This window comes from Hemibagrus wyckioides, linkage group LG01 (assembly GCF_019097595.1).
Source record: "Hemibagrus wyckioides isolate EC202008001 linkage group LG01, SWU_Hwy_1.0, whole genome shotgun sequence".
Lineage (NCBI taxonomy): Eukaryota > Metazoa > Chordata > Actinopteri > Siluriformes > Bagridae > Hemibagrus > Hemibagrus wyckioides.
This window is the reverse complement of record NC_080710.1, coordinates 10,512,434-10,528,857: the sequence shown is the minus strand read 5'-3', so window position 1 is coordinate 10,528,857 and position 16,424 is coordinate 10,512,434. Positions and strand designations below refer to the sequence as shown.

The 16,424-nt window shown below is 42.4% G+C and overlaps 1 protein-coding gene across 6 annotated transcripts in view; it reads right to left on the bottom strand.

Moving 5' to 3' along the window:
• Window positions 1–517: 517 nt before the first annotated feature.
• The window catches only part of cicb (capicua transcriptional repressor b), a 46,881-nt gene continuing 30,974 nt past the window's right edge, over window positions 518–16,424 (bottom strand). For 3 of the 6 annotated variants that reach the window (XM_058382528.1, XM_058382611.1, XM_058382959.1), the window contains 18 exons: window positions 16,001–16,163; window positions 11,624–11,732; window positions 11,324–11,506; window positions 10,628–10,760; window positions 10,343–10,521; window positions 10,030–10,165; window positions 8,887–8,984; window positions 7,795–8,650; window positions 7,318–7,457; window positions 7,049–7,197; window positions 6,724–6,905; window positions 6,099–6,470; window positions 5,671–5,990; window positions 4,222–4,376; window positions 3,904–4,064; window positions 3,685–3,819; window positions 3,461–3,592; window positions 518–2,531 (listed from right to left, as the gene is read on the bottom strand). In XM_058382528.1, coding sequence (XP_058238511.1) covers window positions 2,248–2,531; window positions 3,461–3,592; window positions 3,685–3,819; window positions 3,904–4,064; window positions 4,222–4,376; window positions 5,671–5,990; window positions 6,099–6,470; window positions 6,724–6,905; window positions 7,049–7,197; window positions 7,318–7,457; window positions 7,795–8,650; window positions 8,887–8,984; window positions 10,030–10,165; window positions 10,343–10,521; window positions 10,628–10,760; window positions 11,324–11,506; window positions 11,624–11,732; window positions 16,001–16,163 — 3,887 coding nt within the window. In that variant the 3' untranslated portion in view covers window positions 518–2,247. The remainder of the gene's footprint in view (window positions 2,532–3,460; window positions 3,593–3,684; window positions 3,820–3,903; window positions 4,065–4,221; window positions 4,377–5,670; window positions 5,991–6,098; window positions 6,471–6,723; window positions 6,906–7,048; window positions 7,198–7,317; window positions 7,458–7,794; window positions 8,651–8,886; window positions 8,985–10,029; window positions 10,166–10,342; window positions 10,522–10,627; window positions 10,761–11,323; window positions 11,507–11,623; window positions 11,733–16,000; window positions 16,164–16,424) is intronic. The other 3 variants (XM_058382696.1, XM_058382872.1, XM_058382787.1) reach the window with 3 other exon arrangements.

Here is a 16,424-nt window from a genome sequence, read left to right as displayed (position 1 = left end):
CCAGGTATAGGTTAAAAGCTAGACTTTGCCCTCAGTGTAGTATAAATATACAGTCGACGTTTTGTACGCAACTCTTTGAATATATTAAGGATCTGCGATCTTGAATCTTACACATGCAGCAGCCATAATAAGTAAATGTAATCAAGCAAACGATGCTTGATTAATTAACAGGAAAAGAAAAAATTCCCAACACTAGCCTGAACTGTTGAGGTTGGAATCATGGATTTATGCTGCAGATGCCAAATTCTGACCTTCAGCTGTCCATTTTTGGTGAACCTGTGCCCACTATAGCCTCAGATTCCTGTTCTTGGCTGACATTTAGTCCATGTGGTATTCTTGCTGTTGGAGGTCCATCTGCCTCGGGTTCTGTGTAGTGTAGATCTGAGATGCTTTTCCGCTCACCACGGTATTAAAGAGTGACAAATCTGCCCAGATAACTTGCTGTGCTCACTTACAAAATGGTTTCCTGCATGGACAATTTACACAGTAAGCGGTTCGCACAGAAGAGGTGGTGCTGTTTATTTGAACATCTATTTATTCATATACTGAGAGATACAAATGTAGAGCTTATTTGTATAAATCTTTTCACATAATTAGCAAAATGTTAATATTCATAGTTTTTTTTTTTCCATTCGTTTTACAGTTTCAGTTCCTGTAATGGCATAAACGTTTAATGATGCTCCTTACTATGCTATAGAGCCGTGAGACTCCACCAGAACTATGTACAACACAAACAAGCCTCACACAGCACAATCATCACAGATACCCTGCCTCCATCTCCTCTTCTTTCACCTTTCTCTCTTAGCTCAACCTAAAGTGGCCGAGATGTAGAAAGACCAGTAAAGTGACAGAAGGAGGGGGAAAAACAGGAATGAAGGAACAGGGAGGAATGTTAGTGGAGAAGGTTGAACTAGAGCTATAAGACTGGGCTTTTCTTGGACAAGGTAGGAGCATGTAATATATTTATGATCGTGAAAGAAGGAAAAAGAAAAATTCATCACGTCTGCGATTATCAAGATCAATAAAAAGGAAAAGTTGAACGAACGTCGCAGTTGAAGTGCGACTATGGAGGACAAACTAAGAGTGGAGTTTCTTTGCGCTCCTCATCCTCTTGTACTTCCCTCCCTCAAAAGCAAGACATAAAGGTGCAGTATGTTGGTTATACGGATCAGATCCACAAGAACAGTATTAATAAGAACAGTAATGAGAAATTCAATAACATATTGACCTGTAGATTTATGATTTAAATTAAAAGTCAAGTTTGTGTTTTCTTTCTTTCTTTTAAAAAATGTTATGTCATAGTAAATTCCTAACAATGCATTTCACCGTCTTCTTTACGTCCTCGTCTCATATCGAATAAAATGGCATGGAAAGAAAAAATTTAAATATGTTTCTCAATATATATGAAAAAAAAAACCAAAAACAAAACAAAACATGTCCAATCAATGGCCATAATGTGCACACTGACTTCCCTTCTAATAACGTCTTCCTTCATGGCTGGCCACTCTGTAGCTTAGGCCGTGACTGGCATCTAGTACAGCCAATCATAGGAAGGAGGAGCTTGTGAAAGCTAAGCTAGTCCTTTGTTGAAGCTATTCAGTGCCTTGACGATGCTTGCTGATAAAAAGCCTTTTAAAAGTGAAACACAATGGAAAGGGGGAAAAGGGGAAGTAAATATCAAAATATAAGAGTCCTTTAAGTCTTCATCATCTCTAAAACCTAGCCAGTGGAGGCCGGCCTCACAATGACTGGCAGTAAACCATGAGCCTAAGACAGCCCATCTGTGCCCGACTGATACTTCCATATGTGTCACGTTTTTGTAAAAAAAAAAAAAACAGTTTAGTCTGTAAAGGAATCTGATGCCCTCCTAAATCCTGCCTCTGTATAGTAACAGGGTTGCCTTCAATGCTTACAGAACAATTCTGTAATCTTCAAGTCTCAAGAGTCCAAAGGAAGCCTTCGCAGTAAAATAATGCTTTTAGTTCAAGTGTGGATATTTTAAGACAACGAGAAGTGTGTGTGTGTGTAAATGTGACCTATGCTTGAGTCTTTCGTAATTAAAAGTCTTTTTTAAAACATGAAATACTGTAGAATTCAGTTGAAAAACCCCAGTTAATGTTGGGACCTCCCCCTCTGAACATCCATTCCACATTCGCTCTTTACTAAGCAGAACAACACACGTGTCTTCAGTAGATGCAGGAGGAGGGATCTGGTCGTCAGTCGTTCCTCTCACTTTGTCCGTTGCACTCATCTGGTGGAGTCCAGTGAATCGCCTGCGTTCCTGGGCTCCTCAGAGTTGTTTTGCTCCTCGTCTCGCGCCGCCTCTTTTTCTGCAGACTCGGACCCGCCTACTCCCTCGTTGGCTGCGGGCCCAGACGGGCCGGGTAAAGAGAAGTCAGAAGTCCCTGCGCATTCGGCAGGTGCGGCCGTTTGCATGATCTTTTGGCGGACCTCGCGGATCTTCAGCTGCAAACACACCTTGGTAGGGAAGATATCTGAATATCGTGCCTGGAATGCAGCAGTGGCCTGGGCTACGGAGGAAACATACACAGAACATACGGAAAGATTAGACCGAGTATTTTACGCATGAGCACAGAGGAATCTTATCAGGGATCTGTTTCAGTCACTACAGGCAGAAAAATGGAGGACAAGACTGTTGGTTACTGCTCAGACATGATTGTGAGTTTGTCTGAAATGCAATGTTCTCAAAAATGGCTGTTCAACTCATTTCCCTAGTGACTGTCATTTGTAAGGATTAAACATGACTGGGTATGTTGTTACAGAATAATAATCGATCACAGAGTGGTGAGATTCGGTACAATCCGCTGTCATTTATTTTTCTACAACAGCACGACTTACAAAGTATTTTACTTCTCTTATACCAAAGCAACAAATGCTAAACTAAAGTTTAGTTTATTAAAGATTTAAAATATACACATCATTTTATTTATTTCTAATTATGTTTAACGCTGTGGAACGTCCAACAAACAAGTTAGTTACTGTTATCACTTAAATTGCAACATGTCTTAACCTGACAGTTACAAAGCACTGAGACAGAAGATTCCTTCCAAACAGGATAAATAAACATCTCAGCATATGAACATTTACACATTAATAAAAACCTGTGATTTGCTTTGCACCCTGACCTACTTCCTCTTCACATTTGCTGGAGGCTGTTTTTAAGGCCAAGTCAACACTAATACATTTTCATTTTTTCAAAACACATATTTTTCTATCCATTTTGGCCTTCTGTCCACTGAGATGGCGTTTTTTAGTCAACGAAACGTATCTTTTTGAAAACGCTCTCCAGAGTGGATTAATAAAGCGGTTTCTTATGGAATCAGTAATTAAACACTTTTTTTAGCAACATTTTCTGCAAAAGTATTTCTGCCATCACAGAATTCTGATAGTCAGGTGTGTGTGTGTGTGTGTGTGCGCGCGCATATTCTGTGTATCTTACCCGAAGGGAAGAAGCCATGCTCCTGGAATAGCTGCATGACAAGTGCTCTCCTCTGATCCAGAGTTCTTCTAAGAGAGGAGTATGGCACTTTATCGAACTCCAGCTCCCCTAGAATGTCCTCCCCATCTGTACCTGACACAGAAAAAGAAACAGTAAGACACCAGGAAGTCAAAATCCATTTTGGTTATATGCGTCTCCTCTTGAAAGTCAGGGTGAAGTCTTACCTGGCCTATCGAAGGTAAATATATCACCCTCACACTTGGCAGCGCTTTTGGGGGTGTTCGGTTCTGAGCTGCAGCTAGACCTGCGCCGGCTCTTTCTCTTTGGGGAGATGGGGTCATCCGTGGAGGAGTCTAAATCTGAACACAACACAAGCATTGTTATTAGTGTTGTTGTTAGCGTTAAGCATGTAGGTTATGTAATGCTAAACTCTTTATTCTTGCCTCTCTCACCGGTGGAGTTCTTCCTCTTCCTGCGGTAGCTGCCCAGAATGGCGCGTGGAGAGGTGGCCAGGCTCTGCAGGGTCGGCGAGGGAAGCACCTCCTCTGGACGAAACTCTGGCAGCTCAGCAAATCGTTCCTCAAAGTACACCTCTGATAGAACTCTGAAATAAGCACAGCCGTAGAACAGAAAACGGTCATCTTTATACTTATGGCATAAGAACATACAATAAAATGTATCACTTAAAGACATGGTGCAACTAAGAAGATAGGTGTTACTTGTGTTCATACTGGGATATTTTGTCAAAAAAAGGAACTCACTTGTCAACCGAATCAAATGGGCGCTTCAGCGGTGGGGGGCGGGACTTCAGCTTTTTAGGAAGAGGAGTATCTTTGTCCGATTGCGGTAAGGGCGGGGCAGGCTCTGGCGCCGATGGAGGTAATGGAGAAGAGGAAGTAGAGTCTTTCCATTCAGCCTGTCGTGAGAAATAAAGCAATCAAATGCATAACTTCAAAGCTGCATGAGACGGTGAGAGTTTCTGCTGATTTTTGCTTTGGACTTATAGAAGTGTGAAAAATCATTAATGAGGCCCCAGTTGTCACCCTGCTTCATTTCAACTGTCTAAAATTAATTGCTAGGAAACGAACACAACACTTATGCTTTGTGCTAACAGGGAAACGACCACGGCACTTTCTTATGCCCGACACTTGCGTGGGAAGGATGATGTGAGGTACTAAAATGTTCCATGAATTTCCACTATTTTTTTTTTCCTCAATAAACCGCTTTTATGTAGATTTCCACTTGGTCTTAAAGACAGTCCAACTACTTAATTAACATGCATGCCACATTGCAATCTCAGATCTTTTCCTGCACAGCAAAAGTGGAAGTAGGGCAGACCTGTTTGCAACGTGGGTGGTGGATAAGCACCAAAAACTGTGACTATTCATTATGCTATTACGTGCTGACCCACAGGTTTCAAAAGCCACTTAAAATGGATTCGGAGAGTCTGAGAAGCGTTTATTAACAATTCACTAACGCACAGCAAATTTCCATCCTTTGCAACTACGATATTAATTATGGCATTTGATTGAATAATTAAAAAATAAATAATCCTGACCCTAATTATGATGAGTGTGCGATTGTGCTGCTGTTAATTACTCACACCACAATAAAGGCAGATTTCAAATTCATACATACTTGTGCATGATATCATATATGCTTGTCGAGTGTACACATAATACACTGGAATACTGTGTATCAAGTACTGACAAGATAAAGAGATCATCTTTATATCTGATCTCCTACCTAAATAAAGGAAATGCTCTCTCCCTTTACTATTTTTCTGTGTTGCTCTGTATGTATATATATAATTATAAATATTATAAATACATATATTTTGTTATTTACTGTATATACATACTCTCTATTACTCATTACTCAAAGTACACCACAGCGTATGTTTATGATTCACAGTATCATGATATTGTAAAATATCATAGTTTTATAAAATGAAATGTGATCTAATGATTAGATATTGCAACACATAAATCTGGTAACACTGACATAAGTTTGAAATCTAGCCTCTTTTCTAGATATATACAGAGATGCATGTCATGTCAGTCTGCACATGAACCTTTTTTGCACCCTTGTCTCTGTTTCAGTGTTTATGGCTCTTTTAAAAATGTCAGCAGTTCTATAAAGCACTAATAATGCATTTTTTTTTTCGGTGCCTTATCTTATTATGCAGAAGAGGAATTGGTGATGGTCACCTCTTTAGCACTGGTCTCTTTGCTGCGTATGCTCGTGGAACCGGCTTCACCGGTGTGAAGTGTTTCAGCTTCTGAAGAGCCATCATCTAGTGAGGTGGGAGCAGCGGGAGTCGTTTCTCCTGATTTATCCACCTCAAAAGAGAAACAGCTGCTGCTGTCTTTCTCCTTCTCACGTTCCCTATCCTTCTCTTTCTCCCGGTCTTTCTCTCTCTCTTTTCCTCTCCCTCCTCCATCGTAGCAGCCGACAGGGATGTTGGCCACTGTGGCCTTGACTTTCTGTGGAGGTCTGGCAGGAACCGGGGGGAGTTTAGAAATGGTAGCTGGAAAAGCACCCAAGAGCATGAATTAAGGTAGTTCTTTTGACGTTCAATTGGAACATTGTTTTTTAAAGAAAGCAGACTCTGACCCAGACAAATATGAGTTTCTACCTGAAAGTGGTGACGGAGCGGGACTGGCAGGCTGTAGAGACAACGTCACACCAGGCGGTGGAGCCGTTGAGCTGCTGCCAACTTTAGTCAATCTGTCAGTGTGACAGACAGGCAGTTTGTCTGTCTGTCTGTCCAGCTCAGCGTGTGCAGGACCGTGACCCAGCCTGTCAGGGGCCGGCAGGGATGAAGGTGTCACAGAAGTGGTGGAAGTGTGTTTGGGAAGGATGGAGGGGCTTGAGACTGTATAAACCACACCGGGTGGTACCGTTGCTGCAGACACCACCCCTGTTGCCAGGGTGACAGCGGTAGATGGGTAAATGGCTGTGATGGCTGGGTTGGGAGACTGGGGCGGTGCCAACAAAGGAGGCTGACCTGTTAAAACAAGGAAACAAGAATTCATTAGAAGATGCCCTTTACCTTCATGCAGTTCTACCCCAAACCTAACCTTTCAGCTAGCAAATGTTTGCTGTTTAATGCTCATTCAAGCCTAACGCCAAAAAAACTACATCAGGCGGAAAGAACCTGAGTGATATAGTTCCCCATTAGCTCTAAGGCAAAACTAAAGAAGAAACTCCAACTCGTTCTGGTTGACTGATTATCATACGGGTAAGATACAGACACTAACCAGCAATAAGCGGCTGCACTAAAGTCTGCCCTGGATGAGCAATCGCTGCAAAGGTGGCCAAAGGAGACGGCACATATGCTGATCCTGGGGCTGGGGGTGCCGTCTGAGAGGTGGATCCTGTTGCAGTGGATACAAGCGGGATAGGGGAGGGGCCTCCTGGAGTGGACTGGACATAAGTGATTCTGAGAGAGGCAGAGAAAAATTGTTTAGAGTAGAAGAGACTGCAGTAAACTCCAGTACTGCAGCATTGTGTAAGAGTGGGAGCGGAGTGTTGGAGGAATCGTGTGTGTGTAGTCGGGGGTGTGAGTGTGTGTGTGTATCATACCTCGTGGGTGGGGGAGGCAGCAGCACAGCTTGTGAGGGGGTAGAGCCTGGGGGGGCAACCACTGTGGCTGCTGCCATGGTTACAGGGAATGAACTCCCTGCTGTAGGAAGCGGGGACTGCACAACAGGCATGGGGGCAATCTGGATGATCTAAGAGAGGAGAGGTAGTGTTACATCCAATAATGAATACACTGCGAGAAAGAAAAGCCCATTTGCCTTCTGCCCAGGAACAAATCATCAGCTCTGTACGTTATGAGAATGTTTGGCTACCTTGTTTCCTGACTGAGCTCCATTCTGCACAGGAAGAGGAGGAGCCATCAGGGGAAACTGCTGAGAAGGGGCAGGAGTGGTCCGCACAGTTGCCATGGGAACAAGCATCTTGCCCTGTAAGACTGGGGACTGTGTTTGCACTGTAGATATAAAAAAAAACAGCAGTGGGATATAAATAACAGGGGTGCTATCACTCCAGTACCTTACCTATCTAGCGCAAGCTACAAAGACCTACCAGTAAAAGCGATAGAAAAGAACTGATTTATTACTGAAATCATTTCATTAGGATATTTCAACACTTAGTTTAAATCTCCCTTCTTTAAAATATCATTTTATTTTGTTTAACATTTTAGAACAAGAAATATAACGGCAATAGAAATACAGTAGAACCTCGTTATTTTACAATAATTTCAGTGACACTGCTGTCTTAAAATACTCTTCATAAGATATTGTTTTCCCTCAAATATTTCTCCTCACCTCTAGCTCCTGGACTGACCACGCCTACTGCAGGGCCAGGGGTATATCCAGACTGCTTCCCATTTGCTACTGAAGCAAGTGTAGGTGGAGCTGTAGGCAGGGTGAAGATACTGGTTGCCTGGCTGGGCTGCTGAGGGGAGGGGCTCTTGGGGTTGTTGGCAGAGAGTGTGGGCAGGATGTACTGTACTTGTGTGACTGCTTTTTGGCCTGCAGAGGGTGCAGGCGAGGCTGTAGGTAGGATGTGAGGCTGCAGCAGAGGCAGAGGTGCAGGACCATTACTCTGTGTGGGAGTGGCCGTGGCAGGGGATGCTGGATTTTGAGAAGGAGGGGGTGTGATAAGCTGCACTGCAGATGGTGCCTGGAATGTGCCTCCCAAGACTAGATTTAGTCCCCCTTGACCTCCAGGTGCACTTATAGGACTGGTCAAAGATGAAGAATGGTGCCCACCCCCTCCTGACGGTGCCAAAGTTGCCCCGCTCCCTGTGACTCCAGATCCAATAAGAAGCTGTGCCTGAGGAGCGGTAGCTTTTCTTTCTTGGGCCAATTTGCTGGCGATCGGCACTGGTGTACTGATGACAGGACGTACCACGTTAGTGACGATAGTAGATGCTACTCTTGCTGCTCCCAATGCTGAAGATGTGCTGACTGAAATAGACTGGCCAGAGGAAGACAGGGGAAGACAGTCAGAAGCACCACCATCACCATCCCGTTGCTCTCCCTCTCCTCCCTCTATTACAGGCTTCCTCTTGATGGAAGTGTCTGAGGAGTGTCTGGAGGAAGGGTAGGAGGAGAGAGATACGCTCCGCCCGTGACCGGGCCCTGACGATGACGAGCAGATCACAGGAGCAAAGACTCTCTGAGAGAATGAAAGACAAAAGAAGGAAATAATTGGGCAATTGAGATATTTATAAGGCACAAACTATATCTAGATGCATTATGATATTGGACAAACATTTTTATGTACCAGAAAAATAAACATTTAACAGAAATGACAAACTGTTCACTTCTGATTAGAACCAAACACTACTTGAGACTATTTGCACTGCATGTGTTTTGCTGGTGTTGGGCCACAAGTGAGAATCAGAGCACTACCTTGCGTTCACCTTCGTCCCCAGATCCATTTTCACTGTCACTGTCTGTCACCTTCTTCTTACACTTCAGGTCTATGGAGCTGCCAGGATAAGGGTCCTCTGTGTCAGGAGAGGGAGACAGAATGCCATTGAGTTATTGATGAAGTCACTCAGAAGTCCAGAACAGGTCTGAAGGCTGGATTGTTTGCAATGACCTGTATATTTGCACTTCATATACTAGTGACAGCCTTTTTTTTGTTTCATTCCACTGACTGCTTCACCTCCCACAGCAATCAATCTAGTGCGATTGTTAAACACGCTGCTTAAGAAATAACCATATCCTGCTTTTAGTTCTTTTGTAAACATAGTGGTGCACCCACACATCCTTTATCCCAAAGCCCTAGAGTTTCACTTTTGGCAAAAGAGCTCTGTCTGCAATCCTTCCAACTGTTTTTATAGTGCAGAACCAAAGGCATGAAGTATGTAATCCAAAATTAGACAAATCAGTCATTTGAATGGGACAATGGAATTGCCATTTATAGCACTGTCACTCATTGTAAAGCCTCCTCCGACACATTTATATTCAACACACAAATGAACGTTGCTCAAACTATTTTCTAGGCAGAACTGCTAGCTATGTGACTGTACAGGCTCAGTTGGCAGCAGAGTCCCTCTTACCCAAGCTACCTACACTGTGCTGGAGAGGGTGGGTGGATTTAGTAAGACTCATGAAGGCTTCACAATGCTTCAAAAATCTGAATTTTGTCCACCTGATACCAAAAAGATAACTGTTAACCACCCCCACGCCACCTAAATAACCTGGTTTGGTCACTAGCTTTTCAAATAGTCAGTTGTTCATGTAAAATTATTCCTACACACTTTTCTAGCACTATCACTGTTCACAGGTTGTTTATATTGGTGTGTAATGTATATACTCTTGTCAAACAGAGAGAAAATCACTTTTAGCTCTAAATAAATATTAGCTTTGAATATAATGTAGATTTTTTAGCATTTAAAATTGTGTTCTTGCAGGTGGAGCTGCTCACAAATTTCATTAGAAACCTAAATAAACACGTGGCAGCTAAAATGCTGAATGTGACTAGGTCTAGAAGAGCGTATGGCAAATGATGATGATCGTGATGGTAAATGAATAATCTTGACTCACCGATGACATCATCATCCCCCTCCTCTTCACAGATGACCATGCGTTCCTCATCACTGGTCATATCTTCACTCACACCTCTCTGGACCTGAGACACTGCTCCCCCACGGCCTGAAAACTGGCCCCCATCCCCACATATCTAGAGAGAGAGAGAGAGAGAGAGAGAGAGAGAGAGAGCGCAAGAGAGAGAGAGAGAGAGCGAGAGAGATTGAGTTACAGGCAAAATCATGCCATGTATGTAACTCATTCAGTTCAATATTTTGTTCATATAACCAAAAATATTGGAATAGAATGTATGACTGGGGGTGTGGATTACCTGTGCAAGCTCTGCTAGCACCTGAGGGTTACCTCTCTCACTTCTCTCCAAGCTGTGCATAGCACTCTGTGAGAAGGCACGAGGGCGTGCAAGCCTCTCCCCTCCAGCACGCTCTGACACACCTACCACACCCGGTCCCATCCCTTTAAGCTCAGAACTCACAGAAACAGATGGAGGCTCTGAATGAGACAGTGGAAGAGAACAAGAAAAAGGAGGAAGTTTAGGTTGTAAGATACAGTTTAATGAAGGGTTTATTATTAAATAAAAGGGGCGCAATCTTGTTACCTGTTGTCTCCGACATGCTTCTCTCTCTGACATCTTTTCCACCTGGTGCATTCCGGCTCTCGCTGCTTGACTTCTTCCTGTCCTTATTACACCACTTCCAGTCAGGGTGGGCCTTAAAGTGTGCTTCCTTCACCTGTAACGGATATAAAGAGAGGGAGGGGGAACTGTGATGAAGCTCACTATGCTTTAAAAAGAACATAACCTGCTCTGATTTTGCTTGTGGCCTAGTAGATACATCCTGTAAACATTCAGGCCTTCACTAATATTACAGCACACAGTTAAGAAAGGCAGTTAACATGCCTAAAATGCCTTGGGTTTGAGTGTTGTCAAAATTTCATCTTTTATTTCCATCTTTACAGATATACAAGTACTTTGTTTCTTGGTCTTAGTGTCACTAACAGGCAAACATCTTATGGCTTTAAAAATTCCACAGTCACTCAAATATTTAGACGTCAACTATATGCATGATTTTTTACAGCCAAAGTTGAATAAACTAGGTGTCTAACTAAATCTGTGCCATCACAATAATTCATTGAAAATACTCTAAAATCATCCACAATCTGAAGATTCCTCACATATTTACAACCAAACAGAGCAATCACTCGCTCAAAATCTGCGAGCTAACTTCTCGTATCATCATCTTTAACCAGTGAGCTTGGCATCAGCAGCAGTGCAGTAGTGTGTGTGTTACTTTACCTGGAATGCTAGGTCGTGATATTTCTGTTTTTCTTTGGGTCCCAAAGCGTACCACCACTCTCCCAGGATCTTGCTAACGGTGCGGTTGTCCTGATTCGGGTGCCGCTGGTGAACGAGAGCGCGGTGGCGCTTGCTGAAGATCATGAAGGCATTCATGGGCCTCCGGATGTGATCCTTCTCCCTCTGTGGTTGAAAGAGTAGCAGCAGAACAGACAAAAGGTAATGAAGACGAACGTTTCTGTGTGTCTGAAGTTGATTTTCTGTATTGGAGTATGTTCCGTTTGTGTGTGTATAGCAAACCTTGCCAGGGCTGTTCTTGTCATCTTTGGGCAGCGCGCTCAGAGACTGAGAGCGGCGTTTCCCAGGAGATGCTGAGACCGGTGGGTCTGGGAGAACACCTGGTAAAAACCTGAACACACAGGTACACACATTAGTCAAATAATGATCAAACTCTTTTCCAACATCGCCTGCAAATGTATCTTGTGCAAATACAAGAGGGAACCCAAAATTACCAGAATTTCCTATGTATGGCATTTGTGATGTTTTTTCCCCCTAAGGTCTTGCACATGAATTAGTCAGTTTTTGCTCAATACCCATGGCAGATTTTACAGAGAATATTTTTTGCTTGATATAACTGCTGCAGATGCAGCACCTTTGCTAAAGCAAGCTTTTCAAGATCGCTACATCCTAGCATGTCTCCAAAACCAAAAAGAGCACATCAAGACAATGATGATCATGTGTTTATTTTTTCCAAATGGGAAACCATTTGAAACCCTGATGATCAATTAGTGACAGCACCACACTCCAGCGTTGCTCATCGCTTTGTCTGAAACAGAAAGCGACTCTGTGGACATTGTGGCTGTTGTGAGATGAGAGGTTTGTCTGTACACTTGTTGGATGAGGTGATGCACCTTGAATGCTTCTTGTTGTCAGTTGATTTCTTCACAGTTCACACATTGCATGTATGAAAAACCCTGTAAGATGTGGCGTAGCTTAGTGTTTAAGGTGTTGGACTACTGGAAGGTTGTGAGTTTGAATCCCAGCTCTAACAAGCTGCCACTGCTGGGCCCCTGAGCAAGGCCCTTAACCCTAAATTGCTCAGTTGTCTAAAATGAGAGAAAAATGTAAGTCGCTCTGGATAAGAGTGTCTGCCAAATGTAAATGTAAGAAGCTTTCACATCTATTGGTCTGATCTTTAAATCAGAGCAAAATGAATAGTTTTGCAGGTTTGTTTTCTCAGAGCAAAGCAATAAACAAACCATTAAACAAAAATGCATAAAATTCTCATTCGCTGGTCAGAAAAACTGATCAATCTCAATCTTTTACCAAGCGTGTTTTGAAATGATTAAAATCACCAGAGCATGAAGAACATGACGCTGTGCTCAATCTAGAACTAGATCGTTACAGAAATTAGTTGAAATCATTTTGTGTATCGCATCCACTGTTTATTTTCTCTTTTCATGCATCAGTCCAAATCTCCAGAACACACATTCCTGCAGCACTTGACCCTGTAATTTGGATCGGTTTGTGCTTCACGGTTTATTTCAGCAGCTCTTAATTACAAAACATGTCGCCTGCATCCTAAAACACGACTGGTTCACTTCCTACACTTTGTGTCGATCCAGGATCGCTTTCTTGCCGCAATTAAAACGTAGAGTTTACTCCACCTCACTCATATACTCGAGACCCCAGTTACAGCACCTCAAAATAAACAGCCTAGCGTGATGCACAGAGTCTGCATGGCTCCAAACTAACTAATGTGCATGAAAGCACCTAAAGAGTAACTCACACCAGGGTTTGAATCGACCAGACCGCACAATGCATATGTGAAAGCAGCCTTAGATTTTCAGCTACCAGAACTATTGTGTGTATTTCTATTCAGTGAGAGTCGTCTGCTTCATTTGAGATGTTTTAAACTAGAGGCATGCTCAGGACAATTCAATCCCATCCCACCTGACAGATCTAAAATAAATCCACATCAACCCTCAACACGAGAAATCATTTAACGTGTCACTATTATGCTTCTTATCCTATAGCTTCTAGTTAAATCTTTCAGGTCCTAGTAGATCCAATTCCTAATGCACATGTCTACTATCCTTCTGATTTAGCAGAGCCAAAACAAAATGTCAGAAAACTGTGCATGTTTTGTCCTCAGTGCAAATTAAAACAAACTGCTAACAAGTCAGGTCTGCATAAAAGTTACAGACGGTCATTTAGGTCACATGCAGGGGCGTGTTCTTTATTTACTTTGAGCTGCAACAGTAAATGCTACGGTTATAATTTTATTCCACCACCTTTGTTCTTAAATCCGTTTCATGCGGGACTATATTTATCTCAGAAACACGGATGCTGCACTTAGTTCAATTAGCTGATACTGTGTTTAGCTGAGAAAGCTCGTTTTACTTAAATTTAGATAGGAAAGCACCTGTGAATTATACCGTGGACTTCCAATATGTTCAATCCTGCACAGTACAACTGGCCATAGACTATAATTTAAAAACACCACTACGCTCTCCAGGCTTAGTTTGGACGGGAAAGTGTTTGTGTTTATGGATGAGTCAGTCACCATGTTTTCCACGGAGTGAGATCTCTCTCGCATGTACAGCACTGGTATTCTCTGTGAAATAACGTATCGTCTTCTTGTATATGAAATCTATTGTATTTCACGTATGCAATCAGAGACATAAGAGCTTTTCACACTGCCCTTAACCCAGAGTTATTGTTGTTCTTTTTTTTAACGCAGGATTATAAAATTCTGCGCTAAAGCAAAACTAGCAGTGTTAACACCACAATGTGTGGCATGTACAGTGTGAAACGATGAGGTGTTAGAATGTTACCACTAGATGCTTAGCAACAGACACCCAATCAGAAATTGAACACGTGACTCATGTTGCCTTTTAACAACATTTAACAGAAAATAAAAACGGCTTGGTCAGGCAGCAAAACACCTCAGGAAAGTCATGGAAGTGTGTGCTGGAGCGAAGGGAAAATACCTGACGCTGAGAAATAAGCGGAAGTTGGATATCACTAGACAACAAACTTTAAAAGGGCAAAAATCGCTGTTGTTTAATCACCAAGCTATTATTTAAACCAGTCACTTGCTGTATTTATCCAATCACGGTTGTTGAGACGGCAAACATGCAAATACGAAGGTTAAGTCAGGGTTTAGGAATGTACAGTGTAAAGACTGTGAATACTCAGGATTAATCGTTAAATCCTGGGTGAAGTATGAGCAGTGTGAAACCTGAAACAAGATAACCCAGGATACTGTTCACCCGGGGTTTATAATCACCCGGGTTTAACTAGCACAAGTGTGAACAGCCCTGGAGTTGCGGACAGAATATCAGATGGTTGTATTATTCCACACAGAGAATAATACAAACCTGGATTTTCTGTACAGGGAGGTTTCACTCAGACTGACTACAAAGTAACTTCATGTTCTATTTTAGATCCAACATTTGCATATGGCTTCTCATTAAAAGAGAGAGAAAACCTCTTTGGTTGAGTATATCCAAATGACAACTCATTACCTAAATTGCTCCTGTCCCTCACACACACTCACAGTATGAGAGTGGATTGCTTTTCTCTCCTGGAGTTGCCATTATGTTCATCTGATTACACACACACACACACACACCCCTCTTTGCAGAAATCATCTGTTCTGTTAAAAACAGCTGTCACAAGAAAAAAAACCCGGCAGTGTAGGACCAATACCGCTCAGTGGTTCCGTACTTGTGTCTGGGAGTCAGTGCTGTTCAGAGCCTTCATCAAACCGGTTCCTCAAAATCAGTGCAACGCAAAGATCTGTTTTAAATGGTAGAGCGAACATCATGTTGTAGCTTATGGGGTTATGATGATCTCCGAGATTGAACTGGTGTCTGAGCTACCTGGATGTTGATTTTTGATGACGAGTTTCTGTTAAATTAACAAATGCCAGTGTAACTCACACAAACACACAGCGTTATGGCTAGTGGTGTGTCTCGGAGTTCTCCGATTTTCTCAGACAAACTAAATATCAGCTGTACCAAATCATGTTTTATCAAATAGTTCATTATTACTGTGTAATGATCAGTCCCTCCAGGAGATTTTTTGTGATTGTTGTTGCCAAAAGATGCTTGATTTTGCTGAAGCCTGTTCACCAAAATTTGCAATGAAAGCTGGGTTTTATGTACTCTTTAATTTTATGCAAAACTACAAGACCTGTCAAAATTGCAAGCGCAGGATTCTTCTTTCAAACTACTAGCCATGAAGTCGCATACGTATGTAACTACTTTCTTTGTTCGACACACATGAACTGAAGTAGTCTGCTTGATTTTGCGTTATTTTCTGCAATCACAAAATCTTGAAAGGACTCAAAGTGAGATTTGTTAACTCATCATCTTCCCCATGTCTTTGCACTCCTCATGCTGGAAAATATACAGATTTCCTATTAGTTCCAGCGAATTTACTGAATAATTCATATTAGTTCCTGAATAATATGCTGTGATATTAATAACTAATAAGCTTGGAGTATAAAGGGTTAAACTCAACATAACCCAGTATACAAGATTAGCAGTGCATTAGCTTCCTGTGTGGCCTTGAAAAACACAAGAGTTCACCACAAGGATCCAACAGCATCCAACACACACTCACTCACTTACACAAACACACACACACACACACAGATGGAGCACTCACGGATCATCGACGTCGCTCTCTGTTTCACTGTCTGGTCTCTCTTTCTCCGTCTCCCTCTCTCTTTCTCTCTCTGGGGGAAGATCATCGATAGAGGGAGCAGGTCGCAAAGCGAGGTTTGGTGCTCCCTCGACGACCTCCTTCACCACCGATCCACTCTGCGACTCTAGAAAAGAAAAAGGATAACGTCTGTAACCTGACAACATTTATCACGCTTTATCTCACCTGAAATGTTCCAATTTGGTATCATCATATGTTCCAGTTGCGACATTAGGTAACGGATAACTTACAGATAGTGTTACAGTGTGTCTCAAAGCTCGTTTACGATAACGTTAATCCAAAAATACGCCGCGCAATTGTGTTGCTGAGAAAACTATATCTTTAGAAGAAAACGTGACTAAACGATCCAGTTGGTTTTCTGTGAATC